General features: G+C 53.7%; 1 protein-coding gene across 1 annotated transcript in view; it reads left to right on the plus strand.

The window, feature by feature from the left end:
- DCHS1 (dachsous cadherin-related 1) overlaps window positions 1–14,991 on the plus strand; it is a 31,175-nt gene extending 16,184 nt beyond the window's left edge. The window contains exons 12-20 of the mRNA XM_014057446.2: window positions 638–847; window positions 1,151–2,014; window positions 2,920–3,033; window positions 8,273–8,484; window positions 8,584–8,738; window positions 9,391–9,521; window positions 9,714–10,000; window positions 10,489–10,627; window positions 10,797–14,991. Coding sequence (XP_013912921.2) covers window positions 638–847; window positions 1,151–2,014; window positions 2,920–3,033; window positions 8,273–8,484; window positions 8,584–8,738; window positions 9,391–9,521; window positions 9,714–10,000; window positions 10,489–10,627; window positions 10,797–13,348 — 4,664 coding nt within the window. The 3' untranslated portion in view covers window positions 13,349–14,991. The remainder of the gene's footprint in view (window positions 1–637; window positions 848–1,150; window positions 2,015–2,919; window positions 3,034–8,272; window positions 8,485–8,583; window positions 8,739–9,390; window positions 9,522–9,713; window positions 10,001–10,488; window positions 10,628–10,796) is intronic.
- The last annotated feature ends 6,311 nt before the right edge of the window (window positions 14,992–21,302 follow it).

Consider the following 21,302-nt stretch of genomic DNA (forward strand, 5'->3'; position numbering starts at 1 on the left):
TTGCTGGTTTGCTTGCAAACATACAGTATTGTTAGCTGAGTAGAGGGGGGGGTTGCTTTGGCTTCTTGCGTGTATACTGCAGCTTGCAATGTCAATATTTCAGGTGTGCATTTCTCCACTTGGTAGTCCCCTGATGTGACATTTTTTTCTGCTTGTTTGGTGTTAGTCCTTGTGTAACTGGATGTCAGCTGCTGCAGTGATGAGTTCTGGCCTGTTTGTTTCCTTCATAGCAGTGTGTGAATATGTGTTTATTTGTCTATAGATGGCTGATTTGTCTGAATGCCAGATTTCCAGAAATTCCCCAGCACTTTTGGATTTGGCTGGCTCTAGGCTGGTCACAGTTTCCCAGTTTTTTCTTATACTCCAGTGCGTCTTATAGTCCGAAAAACATGGCAACTAATGATGTTTCCTAGTCTGGTTAAGGAAATATCTGCAAAGAGAGCAGAAGGACTTCACAGTTCAACCTTGAGCTTCATGTATTCTGTTCTATTGGAGATAATTACTTTTGGAGCAGTTATTCTACTGGAGATAGTAAGCAGCTTTTGGTGTAGCTTCAGAGTTACCCAGCACAGAATTCTGGGGCAGAGAAAGTTGGGGCCAATATGTGCCATGCCGACCCTTCTGTCTCTTCCTGCAGTGTATGCCCAGGATGGGGGCCTGCCCCCCCGCCAGGCCAAGGCCACCGTGCGTGTCCTTGTGGTGGATGAGAATGACCATGCCCCCGTCTTCCAGAATGATGCGTACTCTCTGGCTGTGCCAGAGAACCAGAGTCACGAGAAGCTACTCACCCTGCGTGCCACAGACCACGATGCAGGGGACAATGGACGCATCTCTTACTCACTGGCAGGTAAATGAGGAATGGGAACTCAATGGCAGGCAGCATCCCACAAGAAACCCGGGATCTTTGGGCTGGAAGGTACGGAATTCTCACTATTCTTAGTTTTGTTGATGATTTTATTTGGGTATCATCTTCAACCAAGAATCTTAACCAGGTGGCACAATTTACAGATACCCTAAAATAAGTAAATAATAGGTTTTTGGAAACTGGATTTTTATGCTTGCCTTGTAATCGAGTAGTGTTTTGGGAAAATAACCCTTAGCCTTAGTCTTGGCCTAAGAGCTCTCATTGCCTCCATCCTTCTCTCTGCAGCTGGGGACCCCGAAGAGGACTTTGCTCTGGACCCTTTGACTGGCCAGCTGTCCATCGTGCGAGGGCTGGATCGGGAACGCAAAGCCACCTACATGCTGACCAGCCAAGCGTGTGACAATGGCTCTCCTGCCAGGTGTGCCAGCACAGCCATTGAAGTTCAGGTGCTAGATCTGAACGACAACACTCCCCACTTCCTGCAAGAGGCCTACACTGCAGAGGTGCCCGAGGACCTGCCTGTGGGAGCCCCCGTTCTGCAACTCAAGGCACGCGATCCGGACGAAGGCAACAACGGACGGATTTCCTATTTCCTGGCAAACGAGTCACTGGGAGCCTTCCAGGTGGAGCCGCAAACAGGCCGCCTGTACAGCACCCAGCCGCTCGACCGGGAACGTCGGGCCACCTACCGCTTCCAGGGCTTGGCCGTGGATTCTTCCCCTTCAGCCCCCAGGAGCGCCTCCGCAGCCATCATGGTCACTGTCCAGGATGTGAACGACCATGTCCCATCCTTCCCCCTCAGCCCACTCGCCGTCACCCTGCCCCGTCACACACCGCCCAAGAGAGTGGTGGCCACTTTGCGTGCGGAGGACCATGATGCTGGGGCCAACGCCTCCATCCTGTATCGTTTTGCTGCACCTGCCCCGGCCTTCGCCATCAACACGTACACTGGGGCCATCCAGCTGCTGCAGCCCCTGGGGAGCCTCAGCCAGCGCCAGCGGACACTGTTTGTCCTGGCCAGTGACCTGGGACATCCCCCCCTCTCCTCCATTGGCGTGGTGGTCATTCATCTGCAGGACGAGAGCCACCAGGGAGTGCACTTTCCACGCAGCACCAGCGATGTGGTCCTTCCTGAGAATGCTGCCCCAGGTACTGCCAAGGGCACAGGCCTTGTCTGCGAGTGGGGAGCTTTGGGTGGGGGGATGTCCCAAGTGGCAGACCGAGACAGGAGCCCAGCACCAAGCTGAGCTGGGATCTGGCTTGGCAGAATGGCTGCCGCCTCCCGGATATCTTGAGGCCTCTGCCCTGATGTGGAGGGAAGAGCTGATCCTTCTCACTCCAAGAGCCTCTGTAGAGGCATTCATGTAAGGTAGGTACAGGGTGGAAGAGAAAGAAATGGGGAAGAAACCCCAAGTTAAAATCCCAAAAGGCGATTCTTCACTTACAACTGTTTGTTCAGCAAGAGTTTGAAATTATGGCAGCACTGAATGAAGGGACTCACCTGCCCAGAGTTAGAGCTGCTGCAGTGTCCAATTCAGTCGCTTTTTGGGTCCATCTACTCTTACGACCAACTGCAGGAATGCTGCAGCCCCCCCCTCTCCCCCGGGGACCTGTCTTCATCCCTTTCCCCCCCACCGGGCCCTGCAGTCCTTGGTCCTCCTTAGCAGAGCAGTTCTCTGTCGGGAAGCAGCCGATCTGCCATGCAGCCTTTCTGCACAGAGATTGGGTGGCGCCATCCCAGCAGTGGGTTCCCTTTTGTTGGGAGTGGCCGCAATTCAATTTTCCTGATTTACTTTTGGTGGTTGCTTCTTAGAGAGGTTCAGACGGCGGGTGGGACCTTTAGATCCACGGGTGTTACTACTGATTGACTGGTTGGTTGATTTTCCAATTTCTTTCTTTTCCACACTGTACCTACTTTACATATGTTCCTTTTTTCTAGCTGATGCATTTTGTCCTCTGCTCCATGGAAGCCAGGTCACAACCCCCCCCCCTCCCATGGGCTTTTTGCACCCCCATCCCTCCCAATTCCTGACTGATGCCAACTGTCCTTCCAGGCACACTGGTGCTGAGCACCCCGGCCAGGCACACCGCAGGATCATCCGGCCAGATCACCTACAGCATTGTGAGTGGCAACGAGAATGGCGCCTTCCGGATCCAGGCCGACTCAGGTACTGGGCAGGGCTGGGGGGGTGGGGGAGTGCTGAGAAAGAATCTCTCCCTCCAGAGAGGAGGGCAGGGGAGTCCCCCCCCCCCCGAGGGCATTTTCCGGACCAGGCAACACAGGTCCCAGCTGAGAAGGAGCCAAGCTGCCCATTAGGGGCCCTGACTGGCTCTGGGCCCCAAAGAGGGCAGAGAACTGAGTCTCTCTCCTGCATCCACATCGGTTTAGGTCAACAACACGCTACGAAGAGCATTGCCAGCAGGATTTATATCGTTTATCCATGCATTAAGAAATCAAGCGTCCTTTGCATGTCCTGCAAATCCTGTTCTCTGCTCAGAGTTTCACCGTTTACTAAGAACATTAATTATTACTCCAATATTTTCAGATGGGATTCACTTCAGTCTTATGCTACTTTTATCGTATTCAGCAACAAACCTTCAACTTCGTATCAAATCAGCAAGCCCACAAGCAGTCCTCTGGCTTCCCCCATGGACATATCCACGGAGGTGCCTTAATAAGAAAGGAAGCCTTGCATTGCCAGCCTTCAGGTCCATCTTGCTTGCCCCAGCAAGGACAAGTCACCCCTTGGGCAGACGGGAGGGGGAGGCTGGAGCACCTGTCATTGTCCCTCGCCAAGGAGGCTCTGGGGAAGGCAGTCACCAAGAGCTGCCAAAGTGGCATCTTTTCCTTCCGTGATGCCATTCTGCCAAAAAGCTCCCTCTCGGCTGGCTGGCCAGCACTCGGGTGAGCTGATGGCCAGGCACCCCCGCTCTCTGCCCTGAGCATCCATGGTGCTTGGAGGGCTGCACTGCCACGTCATGTTTTGTTCAGAGCGGAATAGTCAAATGCCAGCTTCTTCCCCTGGTCCGCCTTCTTCTTCTTCTTCTTCTTCTTCTTCTTGTGCCATATCTGCCATCGGACGTTGGTGATCATTTTTGTCAATAGCCACATGAAAAAGTCCTGCTGAGTTTTGTCCGAGCCAGTTCCTTAGGTTTTGAAGCCATAATGTTCTTCTTCCATGATGTTCTGCCTTCACCCAATGAAATTAGAATCTGGCAGAATCAGGGCAGAAAAAAGGAAATGTGGTTTTGCACGATGCTTAATTCAACTTTGGAATTCTTTAGTACAAGATTTGGTGCTCAAAGCAGCTTGATAGGCTTCTAAAAACTGTTGGACCGATTCATGGAAATGACAGGGATCAGAAACTGCCTGCCTGGATGTCCACGAGGAAGCCTCTGAGGGGCCCCTGCGGGAGAGCAGTGAGCTTCCTTGGGCAATCAGAGGCTCACTGGAGAACAGGCTGCTGGCCGGGATAGGCCAGGGGTCATATCCAGTGGGGCCCGGCTTCTAGGTCGTCTTCTTCTGCCCGGTCTCCCCTTCTAGCTAGCTCAGGTGAAAAGCAGAACCACAAAACCATGGTCCTCTTTTCCGCAGTTCTCCAAAGATCAGAGTGGAAAGTGGTCAGTGCCAGCTTTCCTGGCATGGCAGGGACGGGGGTGAGAAGCAGGAGACTGCACCACCGTGGCCAAAATGGAGAAAGCCCTTGAAATCCAGAAACGGGCTTCCTTCCCACCCTGAGATCCCAGCAACTGAAGGTGGAAAAGCTCTCTTAATCTCATGCTGCCCTTCCAGGCATTTTGCTGAGTTTGGCAGAAGCTCCGTCACAGGTCGGTTTCGCTCTAAGCAAACGTGTGGCCCGGTTCAGTGTAGGCTTTGATACTTGACCAAGGCTGCTTTGCCAGGCAGCCTGGAGCCCCCGGCCTGTTTGAGACACGTTGCCCACCCAGCTGCCTTTTGGCGTAAACACTCTGGACGCAGCATGGAGAGGGAGGGGGCTGAATGAATCCGCGGCTTCCTTGAGGTCTTCAGGCTGGAAGATCTTCCTGAGCTGCTTGGCTGAGTGGCTGGGGGACGCAGGTAGGAGCAGCTCCCTCCAACCCTTCTGTCCCCCCCCCCCACAAAGGGTCTCTTTTTCCACTTCTTCTCCGCTGGAACTATGTCAGAAGGGGCTTCACGTGATCCAAGAGTAAAGGCTGCATTTTCAGAACATGACAGTTCTCTTCTGTGCCATGCATGCACATACATGTGTGCTAGTGACCATGTGTGATTAATACGTGTCTGACTGTGACACTTGCACCTTCCAAGAGCCCCCTGCCCCACCCTATCCGGACTGGCTGCTACAGCAGGGGTGTCAAATTCAATTACACCGAGGACGGCATCGTGGTTGGGTTTGACGTTGTGGTGCCAGGGTGGGCATGGCCACTCAACATCACTTGTGTCGGGGGCTCCTGTGGTGGTCCGAGTGAGCTCTGTTTTCAGCTGCAACAGCCTCCTGCAACCTTCTGCGAGTGAAAACCGCAGCTCAGGAGCTCCGTTTCTGCTGGCAGAGGCACCGCGGGCCAGTCCTTTGCTGTTTCCAGGGCGACCCCGCGGCCCTTGAGATCTAAGCACCCTGCAGGCTGGCTATGGGTCCCGGGCCTTGAGTTTGACACCCCTGCGCTAGAAAGAGACCTGGTGGGACATGCACAGAGAGGGACCCACCAGTGTCCCACTCTGGCCTGGAACTCTACCCAGGGCCCCTCCCTTTGAACCCTGCACCAACTATTTTATTTGGTGTTTCTAGCTCTTTTGATGCAAGACAGAGAGGAGATTCCTGGTTAGATGAACCAGATGATTTTCACTGGCCATCTGTTGTTTTCTAAACTCGGCGACCTCGGGGGTCACCTCTCTACCCTGCTGCTTCCAGAACCATCCCCCGTGGTGGGGGCGGGGAGGGAAGTTTTTGCGTGTGCACACATGGGTGCAAATGAGCCTGAGAGCAAGAGAAGAGACAGCCAAAGGGAGAGGAAGAGGACAGAGGAGGCCTGAAGCCTAAGAGGCAGCGTTGAGGGTCACGAACCCATTTGGATCGTGCTGTTAAATGTGTGGGGGCCCCTTTACCTCCCTCCTGCACATCTTAAGCCTTTGGTCTTGAGCTGCTCTGCCTGTCCAGAGAGAACCTAGCGAGCTCCAGGCTCAGGAGCAGGAGAGGCCTTTGCTTCAACCCCTTCCCTCCCCCCTCCGGCTGGGAAGCCCTTTCCTCAGCCCCCTCGGCCGCACTTGCCTGCAGCCACGGGTCACTCATCCTGCTTGCCCAGATGGCTGTCAACCAATGTTCCCTCTAAGCTGCGCGGCCGCGCACATGGCAACAAAACACCGCGCAGCAGTTTCCGACTGCCGCACAGTGGTTTTTGTGGGACGCCTTCCACAATAATAGGAGAGGAGAGCCAGCCTGGAGACAGCAATCAGTTCTAGGTCCACAAGGCAGAAAGTAGCTGACAGAAGGGGTGTGCGGGTTGGGAGAAGGCATGGGGCGGGCTCCCAGCAGCGGCTGCTCGGATTTGCCATTTGCGAGAGAGAGTGAGGGAGCATGGGAGAGAGAAAGCGCGTGCATGTGTATCCCTCCTTCCTTCAGCTGGCATCCCGGCCAGACGAGAGGGACTGCAGAGGTGTCCTTGAGTCTAGGGCAGCGAGTCATTCGATGGGAAAGTTGCCTCTTGGAAGGAATGACCCGGCTTGGCTCCCACTTCGTCTCTCCTGCCTCTTTGCTTCTCCGTTTGGTCGTTGGGTGGCAGATCGAAAGCGGGAGCTTCCAAGAGGCAAGTTTCCCATCGAATGACTCGCTGTCCTAGACTTGAGGAGATCCTCTGCAGTCCCTCTCGTCTGGCCAGGATACCAGCAAGAGTGTTGGGCTGAAGGAAGGAGAGATTTTCTCTCTCTCTCTCTCTCTCATTTGTTAATGGGCAGACTTAGCACTTTGTTAAGTTTGCTTCTCTGTCTGTTGTGTATATATACATGTCTCCATGGATGCAATTGTGCAAGCATTTTTTTCCTCTTTAAAAGAATTTTTGAATTTCTCCTCACCAAACCTTTAAGACTGAAAGAGTTAGAGTTGAAATATAAAGAGTATCAATCACCATACTGTTAGATTGATAGCCAATTATGGACTATTTTGATTATATCCTCCTTAGAAAGAATATGCTACTGTATGATTGAGAAAAAGATCAAACTTCATTCCATGGAAACCCAACAAAGTTCATAGGGAGGGGTTTCTTTCTACGATGGGCTTCTTGGGTCAACAGTGAATATCAATTATCAAAAATGTAGGTAGAAAATTAAGCAGGCAATAGGCAATTACAAAAAGGGAAGCCACCTTTCTGAATTCTGTTTCTTTGCACTTAGTGACTTATAAATAGACTAATCTTCTGAAAACCTGACCTAAATTACTATATATTTTAAATAGCTGTAAAGCTATGCTGAAAAAGTTGTTCTCAAGGTATTGTGATAAATTTAATAAAAAGAAGGGAATTCTTGATAAACTTAAGAAGAAATGGGAATATTGGACAGTAAATGGACAAATTAAATTACCAATCAAAGAGAATAGTTGCACCTCAGCGTTGAAATGAGATGTTCTCTCTTATTTTTTCCTCTTCCTCTCTTCTCTCTCTCTCTCTCTCTCTCATCCTTTCTTTGTCTCTCTTCTCTTTCTCCTTCTTTTCCATTCTTCCTTCACTTTCTCTCTCCTTCTCCCTTCTCTCTCCTCTTTGTCTCTGTCTCTCTCATCCTTTCTTTGTCTCTCTTCTCTTTCTCCTTCTTTTCCATTCTTCCTTCACTTTCGCTCTCCTTCTCCCTTCCCTCTCCTCTTTGTCTCTTTCTGTCTCTCTCACCCTCTTTCTCTTTGTCTCTCTTTCTCTCTCCTTCTTTCCCACTCTTCTGTCACTTTCTCTCTCCTTCTCTGTCTCTTTCTGACTCTCTTCCCTCTTTTTTCTTTCTCTCTCCCACTCTTTTATTACTTTCTCTCTACCGCCCGACCTGTCCCCATACTTATCTTCGATTGATCATGTTTGCAATAATTTACCTTTTCTAAATAGGCGCAGTTCCCTTACCGGATCCCTCGCTCACTCTCACACACCCACACTCATGCACGCACAAAACCATTTTTCTCCATTCCAATTCGGATCCTATAAATCAATTGCTCTGTGAAACATCTGTGAAAAAAATTCAGGTGCTCAGGCATCAAAATGTGCCGCTCAAACACTATATTTTTCCGCACACACTGAAAAAATATTAGAGGGGGACCTTGCTGCCAATCCCCCTCAGTTTCTGGCAGGGTTGGGCATGCACGGCCAAGGCTGCCCAGCCGCCCATCGGGATCTTCAGCTACCTTTTTGCTGGCCTGCAGCCTCGCCTTGTCTCCCTCCCTCCAGGGGTGATTTCTGTCTCCAAGGCTGAAGGGCTGGACTTCGAGCTGCAGCCGCGCTTGCGCCTGGTGCTGCAAGCCGAGTCCCCCGCCTCCTTCGGTTTCATGGCCATCATCGTCAACCTGCAGGACGTGAACGACAACCAGCCTCACTTCCAGCTGCAGAACTACGTGGCCTTCGTTGGGGAGGCCCAGGGCTACGACTTGCCGGTCATCCAGGTACTCTGGGGAAAGCAGGCGCTGCTCCTGGGGGCTGGAGGAGGAGTGGTGGGGGGGATCCTTTCTGGGGTGGCGGTGCTTATGCTTCTTTGGCTGCAGGTCGTAGCCAACGATTTGGATCAAGGACCCAACGGCCAGGTGGTTTACAGGATCAACCAGACGCAGCCCATGGATGGGCTCTACCGCATCAATGCCCAGACGGGAGCCATCACCACCGCAGCCATTCTGGACAGGGAGATCTGGGCCCAAACTCGGTGAGTCAGCCTCCTGCTTCCAGCCAGCCCCAGCAATTCTGCAGAAGACCTGTGGGGTGGGCTGCCTGGGAGCCAGCGGGCGAGGCTCTGCCCAGTGGGCAGCTGAACCTTGGGCAGTCCACTTAATCAGTCAGTGTTGGGCTCAGGGAGGGTCCGTGGTGAGTCACCCCACCCCCCGCCCAAACAAACCGTGCTGCAAGCTTAGGTCCAGGCAACTGAGCACTGCTGGGGTTCAGACCATGAAAAGGCGGTGGAGATGTAAAAGGTGCTCCATTGCAAAAGCCATGCTCAGGCTGCCTGGCACACACTAACAAAGTACATGTTTCTCACAACCTGTGCTGCCTGTAGCCCACCGGGGAAGGGACTTCACAAAACCTTGGAAAAACTGCTGGCACAAAGCTCCGTAGCGGGCCAACCTGGGCTGGAGGGCATGGCAGAGACTCTTTCCAAGTAGCAGCTCTGGGTGGCCCCAGATCCCAGAGAAATGGAGTTGGAACCCAACTTGGCTGTGGGTGAACACAACAGTGGACCCCTAGCTGAAAGAACAGTGGGGGTGGGGGTGCCATACAAGCCCTGGAATATGGACTCCTGGGGGAGTCTAAACTGGGCCTCCCAGCCCACAAAACCTCTCAGAGAGCCCTATTTCCCACAGGCTGGTGCTGACAGCGACGGACAGAGGGCATCCTCCCCTTGTGGGCTCAGCCACCCTCACGGTGGTGGTGATGGATCTCAATGACAATAGTCCCACCATCCCTGCACCCTGGGAAGTGCGGATAGCAGAGGGTAAGTGGTGGGAAGGAGGAAGAGACCCTGCCCAAGACCCTGCTCTGTGGCGACTGGAGCAGTCTTATTCCACTGGAAACTCACTGCACACCCTTTGGGCCTCCCTTTGGGCCCACACTTCCCAGAGATGACTTACTGAGTCCCCTCGCAAAGCCCAAATCCCTCAATTGAATTCCTCCATTGCTCCTGCAGACACCTTGCTCGGCACTGAGATCACCATGGTGACTGGGAACGATGTGGACTGTGGACCGCAGCTCATCTACGCACTCTTCCTGGACAGCGGCAACACCAGGACCTTCAGCATCCTACCCTACGGGGGCCACATTATGCTAACAGAGCCTCTGGACTACGAGCAGCGTAGCCGTTACACCCTCACTGTGCGCGCTTCCGATTCCCATCATGAAGCAGAAGCCAACGTCACGGTGCTGGTGGAGGATGTGAACGACAACGCTCCCACCTTTAGCCAGGCGCTCTACCAGGTACCTGCCTTCCCACCTCTCCAGGTCCAAGGTGGCTCTGGAGAGGCAGTGGCCCACTGTCCCTCCAGCAGAGGCCATTTCTGGAGTGGCGATCCTCCCGTCCAAAGAGGGGAATGGCTAGAAGAAAGAGAAAAAGAGCAGCAGGTGGTCTCTTCTCTTCCCAAACTGAGAGCAGGAATGGAAATGGCTCTCCTCTGCTTGGGGTGGAAGGAGGTTTTCCTGTGCCCTCAAAAGCTTTCAGCTCCACGAATGGAAGCCTTAAAGCGAAGTAGCCCAGACAATAGAACCAATGGTAGACCAATAGGGTCAATAGAAGAAATGGGGGGTGGGGGGTGGGGGGGCTTTGCGTAGTATCCAGCTTGGTCTTGAGAGCATCCTGCCCAGGGATGGGGAAGGGGTGCCCCAGCTGTTCCAGGAGTCACGCCTGACGCCCAGCAAATGCCAGTAAGTGGCAGCCAAAACAGCCATGTTTTGCACTGCCCCTGCAGGTGCTCGTCCCAGAACAAACCCCTGCCGGCACTCCCCTCCTGACTCTCAGCGCCACGGACCTGGACTCGGGCACCAACGGGGAAGTCACCTACAAGCTGCTGACAGAAAGCGATCTTGTGGCCATCCATGCAAACAATGGTATGTGCTCAGGGAGACCCCATGCTGGTTTGGGAGCAGGAAGGACAGTCCTAGCTTCCCTCATGTTCTACTGGGGGGTCCCGGGGTTGGGTGCAAAGGGCTGTGACCCCAGCCGCTCCCCCCAGGGTCTTCTCTCCAAATTCTGACTGTTTCTTCTACTGACTCACAGGAACCTTGTTCACCACCCAGCGCCTGATGCTGGAGATGGAACGTCCTACGATGGATTTAGTAGTGGAAGCTTGTGATAAGGGTCTGCCCAGCCTCTCGGCCTGGGCCTCTGTGCAGATCCAGGTCCTGGATGTGAATGACCACAGACCTCAATTCTTGAAGCCTCAGTACAACGCCTCTGTGACAGAGGACCTGCGTCCAGGAACGATCCTGCTGACCCTGCAAGCCACAGATGCGGATGTGACTCGGGACAATGCGGCTCTGGATTACACTATTGTGAGTGGGAACAGCGGCCATGCTTTCCAGCTGGAGGGCCACGTGGGCGAGGCCAGCGCCTTGGTCCTGATTGAACCCCTTGACTTTGAGGGTGTGGCCCTCTACAATCTCACTGTGGCAGTGGCGGACCGAGGTGTGCCCCAGCACAGTGCCATAGTGCCCGTGGTCCTCACCGTGCTGGACGTGAATGACAACCCACCTGTATTTGGCCGCTCTGCTTATCATATGGCTGTGAGTGAGAGCACCATGCCTGGCACAGAACTGCTGCGGGTGGCAGCCCACGACCCCGACTTGGGCCCCCATGGCCACGTGCACTACAGCATCAGCTCCGGGGACCCCGGTGGGCTCTTCCAGCTGCATCCGTCCTCGGGAGCACTTCGCCTGGTCAAGACTCTGGACTGTGAGAAGCGGACCCAGCACAGCCTGGTGATTCAGGCCTCAGATGGAGCCGGTGGGCATTTTGCCCTGGCCTCCGTGACTGTGGAGGTGAAGGACGTGAATGACAACCTTCCCTACTTTCCGATAGACATGCTGAGCACCAGCCTGAGGGAAAACCTTCCTCCAGGAAGCCTGGTCACCACCGTCCGTGCGGTGGACCCTGATGCTGGGGTCTTTGGGGAGCTGCATTATGCGCTTCTGCAGGCAGAGGACTGGGGTGCCTTTGACATCAACAGCAGCTCCGGGGAGCTCCATTCGCGCCTGCCCTTTGACTATGAGCGCAGCAAGGCTTTCCAGCTGCTTGTGCAGGCCACGGATGCAGGCAATGGCTCTGCGACAGTCACAGTGCGCGTCTTGGTCACAGGGGAAGATGAGTACGACCCTGTCTTCCTCAGCTCAAGCTTCCACTTTGATGTTCCAGAGGGAGCGCATCGGGGCCAAAGTATAGGGCACGTGATGGCCACGGATGAGGATGAGGGCCCGGATGGAGTAGTCCTCTATGCCCTGACCAAGCCATCCCCATTCTTTGAGATCAACCAAACGAGTGGGATCCTGTATCTGCGGATGGACAGCCAGGTGCCTTCAGGGGGGCCCACCAAGTCGGAACCACGGCAAATGGTCCTGGAAGTACAAGCCCACAGTCCCCTACGTGCCTCTCGGTCAGCCTCCACTCAGGTCACCATTGATGTGACGCACACGGCCTTTGGTTTGGTGCCCGATCTCAATTTGCTGCTGGTGATAGCGGTGGCTGCCTCGCTTAGCGTGGTGGTGGTGCTGGCCGCCGTGGCCATTGTGCTCGCTCTCCTCCGGTCACAGCAGGTCCGTGGCCATAAGGAGGCCACTTTGGCACACGTGCATAGTGGCTCCCTGCAAAAATTGGGCCACGCAGACCCAGCCCTGCCTGGTGGGGACAGTCTGTACAATGAGGCACTGCCTGGCTATGGCACAGATCCTGGGGGGGCCTACACCACAAGAGGGGGATCACTGGACCCATCCCACTCAAGCGGGCGAGGCTCAGCTGAAGCTGCCGAGGATGACGAGATCCGTATGATCAACGAATGCCCCCGCATGTCCAGTGTCACGTCTTCCCTGCAGGAGCATCTCGTGGCACGCGGGCCTGATTCTGGCATCCAGACAGATGCTGACCGCCTTTCTGACATCTCCTGTGAACCAGCCACGCTTGATGCCACCCACTGGTTCAAGAACAGGAAGGGGCCCAGTCTGCTGCTTCCTGGGCAGCCTCCGCAGCTCTATCGGGACGACGGCGGCAGCAGTGGGGCCTACCTGGGCTCTGGCTGCGGCCTCAGCGTCCCCTCCACAAAGGACTACACTTTCCCTGAGGACGGGAAGCCCTGTGTGGATGGCTCCCTGACCGCCATTGTGGCGAGTGACGAAGAGCTGCGTGGCAGCTACAATTGGGACTATCTCCTGAACTGGTGTCCTCAGTTCCAGCCGCTGGCCAGCGTGTTCACCGAGATCGCCCGCCTCAAGGATGAGAGCTCCCTGCGCAAGCCCTTTCCTGCCAAGCCCAAGCCCCGCATTGACCCCCCTCCCCTCATCACCTCCGTGGCTCACCCCGGGGCCAAGTCGGTGCCCCCCAAACCAGCGGTTGGCCGGGCCTTCCCCCATCTGTCCTCCCTCCGACGGTCCCCCATCAGCCACGAGGGCTCCCTCTCCTCGGCAGCCATGTCTCCCAGCTTCTCCCCTTCCCTCTCCCCCCTGGCTGCCCGGTCCCCCATGGTGTCCCCCTTCGGGATCTCCCAGGGGCCCACCGCCTCTTCCACCATAAGCATCGAGCACTCCTTGGAGGCCCCCGAAGAGGCGGAACTTCGCATTTAGGGCCAGCTCAGGAGTCGCCCCTGGCAGCAGCTGGGCACAGTGGCCTGAGCAGCAGCCCCGGGGCAGGATTCCAGCCTTGCCTTGGCTGGCTCTGCCCTGCGTGGGGTCCCTACTGCTCCCTGGCCTCTGGGGAGGGAAGCTGCAGATCAAGGGAGGCTTTTTGCGTGGGGCTTGCCTGCCAGTGGGCTCTACTTCCAAGAGCACATTCCCCTTGTGGCACATGGGCTGGGATGCTCTGCTGGCAATCCAGCCTTGGCCGAGGGAAGGCCACTCACGCCAACCCCACATCCCTGGGACTTTGGCCCTCGCCCCTTTCAGGAAGCAGAGGCAGCACGATGACCCGGCCCCCTCTCACGGCCACCCTGACCCCAAAGAAACCCCCCCCCCCATTCCAATTCAGGAAGACTGTATGGTGTTCTGGAGTGCAACATGATGCCCTGCCACTCCAGCCCTGCTGGCAGCAATAACTCTTTCCCAAAAGGTGTGGTGCGGACGGTGGGAATCAATGGTACTAATCGACATAGAGCAATAATAACGCCCTCTGGCTCCCCCCTCCCCCAAGAGCAGTTTGGAGCGAGCGCAGGGCATCTGGGGAGGTGGAAGCAACCAGAGGCAGACCAGGCTCCCTCTGTCTCATCCCAACGGACGTCCCGAGGAACATGGCCCCGCAGGAGAATGGGATCCTCTGGGTCCCTTCCTGGTCTCTGCTCTGGGCTTCTGCTGGCCTTTCTACGCCCAAGGGCTCCGGTTGGAAGAGCCAAGGGGATGGGAAGGAGGGTGATGGTGGTGCAGATTTCCCTTCCAATGGTTGGTCCCCACTTCCTGCTGCCTCCAGAGGGCGTTGCACACTGAGCTCCGGGCTCTTCCTGCAGGGGATGCGATGGGGGGGTGAATCCTAGAAGGGCTGATGGAGGTGAGGGGGTCCTGTATCCTTTCCACCTAAAGAACCCTTTTTCTGCACCTTCGCTCCTGTCACGCAGGCACAACCTGAAGTTGGCCAAGCTCATTTCAGCTTGCCACTCCGGTGGGGGGAGGGGAGGGGGGCTCTTATTTATTGTCCTGTTTTCTCTCTGTATCCTTTTGCGTGTGGCTGGACAGCCCAAGTGGTGGGCACTGCCCATCCTGGTCCTCCTGCTGCTGATAGGCCAGAACCCAAGTGCCAAGTTCTTGATATAATTAATGCCTTAATAATAAATCATGCCATGTAACCAGAGCTCTCGTCTCCATAGGTCGGAGTGGAGAAGCAGCTGGGGAGGCAGTCCAGCTGGGCTCCTGGGTCCTGGGGTGCCAGATGAGCCCACTTGCCCTGGGGAAGAGGGTGCCAGGAAGCAGAAGGACACCCTGGCTGGCACTGCTGCTGTGGACCCTCTTCCACCAGGAGCTCCCCTGCCCCGTGCTTTTCACAGGCGCAGCTAGAAAGCAACTTATTTTGGGCTTTGAGGGGGGGGGGGGCATCTGGGAAAGTTCATTCAGAAAAAGACGTCAGGCTGAGACTGGAAAGCCAACGCATGTTGAATAAGAGGCGTTAAAAAGAAAATCTGTTGAACAAATAGCAATTTCCACATAGTCATCTGGTGAACGTAAAATATCAATCGGTCACTTGAGATTTAATATAATTTTGCAGATCTTTGCTATATAGCAACAATGGGGGGTGCTGCTGCTATTACAACTACTTACCATGTAAATGGAGTAAAATATTATTTATTTAATTATGCCGCCATCTCACTGCAAAGTAACTCTGGGCTGAGAAACGGAAACGTCCATGGCTGAAGACACAACCGTAAAGCTTAAGGTCTTAGGAGAGCAGATGAACCAAGGGGGCCTTTTTGAAATTCCTAATAAAAATGGAAGCCACAGGAGATGCCAGAATATGAAGGCTGCTGCCCAGGGTGCCAAATGGTCCAGAGCCAATCTGACCACCGCCGCCTCCTGTCGAGAATTGCCATGTGCCACCTGCAGGGCTGCCCTTGGAGGCCACCCGAAACCTTTAGCCTGGACAGTAATGGGTGCCAATCAATGTAATTGCACGGCACCCCTGTGGTGAAAGCTGCTCAAGGCCCCACTTCGCTTCAGAGTGTAAGGGGGCTGGAGCCACTGTTCGAACCCACCGGGTGGTGGCAAGGGTGATGAATATTCCTCCACCCTTACTTTGTTTGCAGAGAGCTACTCGACCCCGTTTCGGGTGGCTTAGTAAATCAGAGGTTTCTTTAAGGGCCTCTGTGAGGAATATGCTAAACATCTGATGGATTTCCATGGTTCCCTGGGAGGGTTCTCTGGTGGCTGTTTGGCCACCTCTGTGTTAGATCCATACCTTTCCTGGCAGGTCAAAGCTGCCCAGGAAACGGGGGTGGGGGGGGGAGAATATGTTCTTCCGTTAAGAGAGAGGAGGTGGCATGAAGAAGGAGGCAGCCCACTTCTCAAGGGGCCATTGCTTGATCCAGCCCATCTGGACAGTTGTTATCCAGGCTCCCAAGGTTGGAGAAGCTGGGTCACGCTAGTTCCAGGGGACTCCGGATGAAACAGGTTATCTGGGCTCAGACCAAGGTAGGGGACCAAGAGGGCGCGTGGATCATACTCTGGGACGACCTGCTAGGCGCGAGAAGGCATAGTACTTGCAGCTTTGCTCTTGGCCTCTCAGCGACCTTCAGCATCGGCAACCACAGCACCTTTCTGGACTGGTTTTGGGGGTTGGTGGTGGGAAGCACCGTGTTGTGCTGCCTCTCTGTCCTTGGAAGCCAGTTCCAGGAGGAAGGCCCAGCCCACAGCCCCTCTTTTGTAGGGGCCGCAGGGCTCCACCCTTTCTCCCCTCCTGATTAAGACCTGCATGAGAGATGCTGGGGAGCAGCCCTGATGGTTTGGGGTAAAATATCACTAAGCCTGTGGAACTATTCCCCATTTTACATCTCTGCCCCAGGGGCCCAAGTGGTGCTATGGGCCTCCTGCCCCAGGGTTTGGTGGCTGAGGGGGCACAAAGGGCTTCAGTGCCACTCAAGCACGTCTGGGTGACTTTTCCACCTTTGGTCTTGGATGGAGTGACACGGACTCAGACGGTGCGCAAGCTATGGATCCCGCCTACCAGTTGCATTAACAACCGTGGTGGATTGTAACATTCCTCTCAGCTGCGGTGCACATTTTAATTTATGTTTGCCACAAAGTTACTTCTTAAGGTGGATAATCATGCAAGTTGAATAAAACAAATTGAGGATGCCAATCGGCGTCTTTAAAGCATTCTATGGCACAGGATGCGGGAATCTTCGGGATCCCCTGCCCTCTTTTTCCCTCCATCTGCTAAGAATCCGTTCCTCTGGGGATCTCCCACAGGGACTCTCCCTTGGAGGTCTTTTTTCAGTCACTGTCCCGCTTTCTGTGGAGTTGCATTTCCTCTGAGCTCAACGCTCTTGAATTTCCCAAAAGCAATTAATGCTGACAAGCGAGGCCTAGAGGGAAAGGCAAGGGGGTCGGCCAAACCTTTTGAACAAGGTGGCCACGATGGCCAGCTGCTAAAAGCCCAGGTATGCCAGGCAGCCTCATCCACTCATTGAAGAGGGCGAAGGCCAGAGAAGGAGTGTGTGCCAGGGCTGCATGCAGCCCCTTTGTATCTAAATTAAATGTTGTGAGGAATGCAGCCTCCGAAGATGGAGACATTGGATTTAAAGTTGCTGAGAGAACACCAACATCCTCGGGTATTCTGGAGATTGGTTAGCTAGAAGTGGGGAAGGCTGGTGAGCTTTTTTACTTCATGCTAACACAGAGGTGGGGAAAGCTTTCCATTTTCCCCTCAAACCCCAAAGTGCACATGTGGGGATAAGGGTAACGATAGATGTTATGCTTTATTTATTCATATTGCATAGTCTTTGTGATGCTGAGCTCCCCACAGTTAAGACATCAAATCTTGCTAGGACACTTTCTCGCTTTAATTTTGGACGCCAGTAATTCACAATCTGCTCCACAGTTTGCAACAGGCAAAGTCCTGGCTGACAGAATCTGCTTCTCTTTCTGAAATGTCCATTGGACTCTAAGGTGGTTCCTACAGAGATGTCCATGTGTAGAGTCTACGTATTCTGATGCAGATGTAGCCAATTAACAACTTGGTCAACATACTCACCTTACTGTCCTGTTCAATTTCCCCTGTGGTTCCATGTTCCGCTGCCAGTTCCCTCTTAACAGCACCAAATTTTTTTCTTGGCGCTGCATTTGGCATTTGCCATAGAACTCTCCAGTATTTTCCTTTACTGCATTGGCAGTAGATGCCTGCGAAATGACCCTCATGCATCATCACAAAATCTCCAGAACCATAAAGCCTACAAACTTCCATTTTGCCACCTTCGTTCCTCTTGGCTTCTATGCACTCACTAAGAAAGGATTTTTTGAAATGACCATCAAAACATTAGTATTTCCTGTATTATTAACACGCTCTGAGGCTAAGGAGTTCTAGTCCTCCTCCCCACTGAAAAGAAATCTGTTCCAAACGCCAGCAGAGGACTTTCACTTTCACAGCAGCAAGCAGCTTTACTACAGAACAGTTGAGCTAAGCCACGCCCAGGCTCCTTCCTGTCTCCTTGCTCACACAGCAAATACTGTCTGAGTTTCCAAACACCCCGCAACTCTCTCACACATCGACAGGATGCTAGCCAGATGAACACTGATGGATGCTGGTAGGCAGAGGCAGACTTCCGCCCCGCCTTATTTTCCTCCTCGGTTCAGACGAACCTATTCCTTCTACTGTAAAACCAGTTAAAGGGAAAAGAAGCAAAAAACGCAGAAAAAAATTTACAGATGTGATTAGAAAAACACAAGTAAGGGAAGCTGCACACAAGTATCGTCAAACTGATCCTCAAGTAGACAGGCTGTAAAAAAAGTATACATCTAATAACCCCTACATTAATCAGTCACAAATGAGATCAATGCCTGGACTAATATGTATTTGTCTGGTTTTAAATAATATGGATTACTCCAGGGAGAGGGTTGTCAATCTCAGGCCTGTTACCCTGCGCTTGGTGCCGTGCTCTAAAGTGGCAGGACGAGAGTCCCAGGATGTGCTGCTGCAGTGGCAGTAAAGTCCAGCTCCCACCCCTTCAGCCCTACCCTGGACGCTTACACAGCCTTCTCACCCATCGGCATCCCATGGCAAAGCACTTTCTTTCTGCTGTCAGGAAGGACAACGGACGCTTCCAAATGAATCTTTTGGAGCCAGAGAGCTGAAGGAGGGAAAATTTATGCCAACATTCAAAGTGCAGGGGCAGGTCTACCACAGGATAGGGAGTATCACGGCGGGGTCTCTCAGCAGCAGCAGCCTTCATTTCTCCAGATAGGCTTTGTTGGCGATGATGACAATGAGAGGGACATCCGTTGTGGAATCTACCCAGGCATTAATCCACAACTGGTTAGCCAACTGAAGAAGTTGCTGCGTGAACACAACAAGTATATTCTGGAACTTAAGGCTGCTGTTCACTCTGTTCCCAAGGGCCACAAGGACTTCCAAGTGCTGACCAATGCCGATAGGAAGCCTTCTGAAGAGCACCGAGGTGGTTTCAATGCCCCCATGACATACCGAAGCCCGGGAATCCCACCGACTAGTAATTATATAACACTAACCTTCACTAGATGGCCACTACAGCTAGTCCTTGACTTACAACCACAATTGAGCCACAAATTTCAATTGCCAAGCAAAATAAGTTGTTATGTGAGCTGTGCCCCGAGTCAAATGAATTGGGCTTCCCCAGACTTTCCTCGCCATAAGTTTCCAAATGGGCATCACATGACCCTGAGACTCTGTGACTGTCATGAATATGAACCAGTTGCCAGGCACCCAAATTTTGATCACGTGACCTATAATGGCCACAAGACCGAAAAAGTGTTCTAAGTCACTTCCCCCCCCCCCAGTGCCGTTGCAGCTTGTCAGTAAAGCGAATGGTTGTAAGTCGTGGCCCACCTGTGATTTTTGAGCAATAGCTGAGCACCTTTTTGGTGATCTTCTTTTAGAATACATTCGACACACCATTCCTTTATATAATTGCACGTCCTGAATGGTACATTATGTACTATAATTTTGCTCACTCGCTTTATTTCTAAAAAAAAAATCAACGGTGTTATGCTTTATTTCAACTTTGACCATTTCAAGTTATTTTTGATGCTGGCATCTCACAACTGGACACATCTGCACAGAGCTCGGTGGGCCTTTCCCCGGTCACTCTCTGCTTGCAATTCCCTCCCCTTCCTTCCTTCCACGTCTTCAACTCCAGACCCCTCGTGGCTTCCAACCTGGGAAGCCCCAACATCTGCTACATAAACTTATCTTAAAGGAAGACAGCCACCCAATTTTCTTGGAAACTGTCACAATGTGTAGGTCTCATCCCAGGTTGGATTTTAGACATTTCCCTCTTCAGCTGGATTGTCTATCCTCACATCTGCAGAGCCCCCCCCCCTGCCCTCCCCCCCCCCCCGTGGTGGAGTAGCCCAAGGCTTCCCCCTTCTCCTTTGGGCTTAACCATCAACAACCGGCCATTGTTGTTGTCAAGGTCCATGAAGCTGGGAAGGGAATGGTGGTGCTGATCAGAGGGCACAGAACGGCAAGAGGGAAAGTTAATTCCTCGCGAGAGGGGGAGGTTTACTGCACAGCCCTTTCGGCAGTTCCAAGAAGGCTCCACACCCATTTTCACCACTCAGGTGACCCTGAGGAAAGAAATAAACCTCCAAGGGGCCTCAAGGACCCTCTCAAAGGATGCCAATATACCAGGAGTATAAATCCTTCCATTCCCCACCATCCAGTCAGAGTTGAAGAAGCTTCTTGGATGAGAAGCAAAATGTCTTCAAAAGGAAAAAAACCAGAAAGTCCAGTTGCTTCTTGAAAAAGCACCCTTGGGTCCTCGCAAGAGGGGAACAACATTCAAAATTGTGGCAAATTGGTGGACGTGGCTGAAAACAAGAGCCAATCAGTTGCAAACATCCAAAAACATAAATTGGGCAATATTTCTTGTGAAAAAGACCTTGGAAGAGGAGCTACTGGCAGCGCAATGAGTCCCCGATGTGATGGGGATGTCGCAAAGGCAAGGGAAATATACTCGGCTGCAGATAAGCTTCAAATCTCAGGAACCAAAAGAGCAATTCCAGAGGCCAATTCTCTCTTTTTGCACCAGGTCCCACCTGGTATAAACGGTGTCCCCATCCTCAAATGGGCCAGCTGGAAGAGGGCCAAGGCCGCCTCCATGGAGGCTCAGGCAACCTCTCCAGGGAAAGAGCCCCCCCACAGGCCCCGTCTGCCAGAGAGGGACCCTCCTGACGAGGTCCAGGGAGGTGGGCCAGACGACAGCTCCTCCTCAGTCCTAGCCCCCTTTCACCAGACTTTGTCCTCTGCCCAGAGGCCCAAACCCAGAATTAAGGAGGAATTTCCTGTCTCCAGAGGTTGGGGGTGCCCCAACGCCGGAGGTTTTCTAGAATAGACTGGACAGCCATTTCTCCAGAAGGGCAGAGGGTCTCCTGCTCCAGCAGGGAGTCGGACTAGATGACCTCCAAGGTACTCGGTAGTTTGTAGCTGAGCTGCGGGTGGAAGTGAGACCTGGGAATAAAGGAGAAGCTCAACGGGGAAGAGCAACAGAAGGCCTGTGAGCTCTGCTTGGTGACCGGCAGCCCAGTCGCTCTCAAGCCCAGATGGATCCCGGGCCTCCGGGGAGCCAGCCCCCCCCCCCCCCGCCATCCCAGCCCTACGCAGGAGACGCCGATCCTCCAAGCCCTGCCCGCCTTCTCCGGCCACCGCGGCTCCCCGAGCGCTGCAGCGGAGCTTCGGGCTCCCTCTCCCCGGGAATGAATGTGCACCCCACCCCCCGCCGCAGCCCAGCAGGGCGCGTTAGCGGAGGCGGGGCGGGGGGGCATCGCCGCTGCTGCCCGAAGAGGGGAACCGCAACTGCGGAAGGGGGACGGCTGCTCCGTTCAATGAGTTCCGGCCGAGCGACGGCTC

The sequence above is a fragment of the Thamnophis sirtalis genome, unplaced genomic scaffold (assembly GCF_051295495.1).
Source record: "Thamnophis sirtalis isolate CommonGarterSnake01/CBP01778 unplaced genomic scaffold, rThaSir2_p1.2 scaffold_8, whole genome shotgun sequence".
Lineage (NCBI taxonomy): Eukaryota > Metazoa > Chordata > Lepidosauria > Squamata > Natricidae > Thamnophis > Thamnophis sirtalis.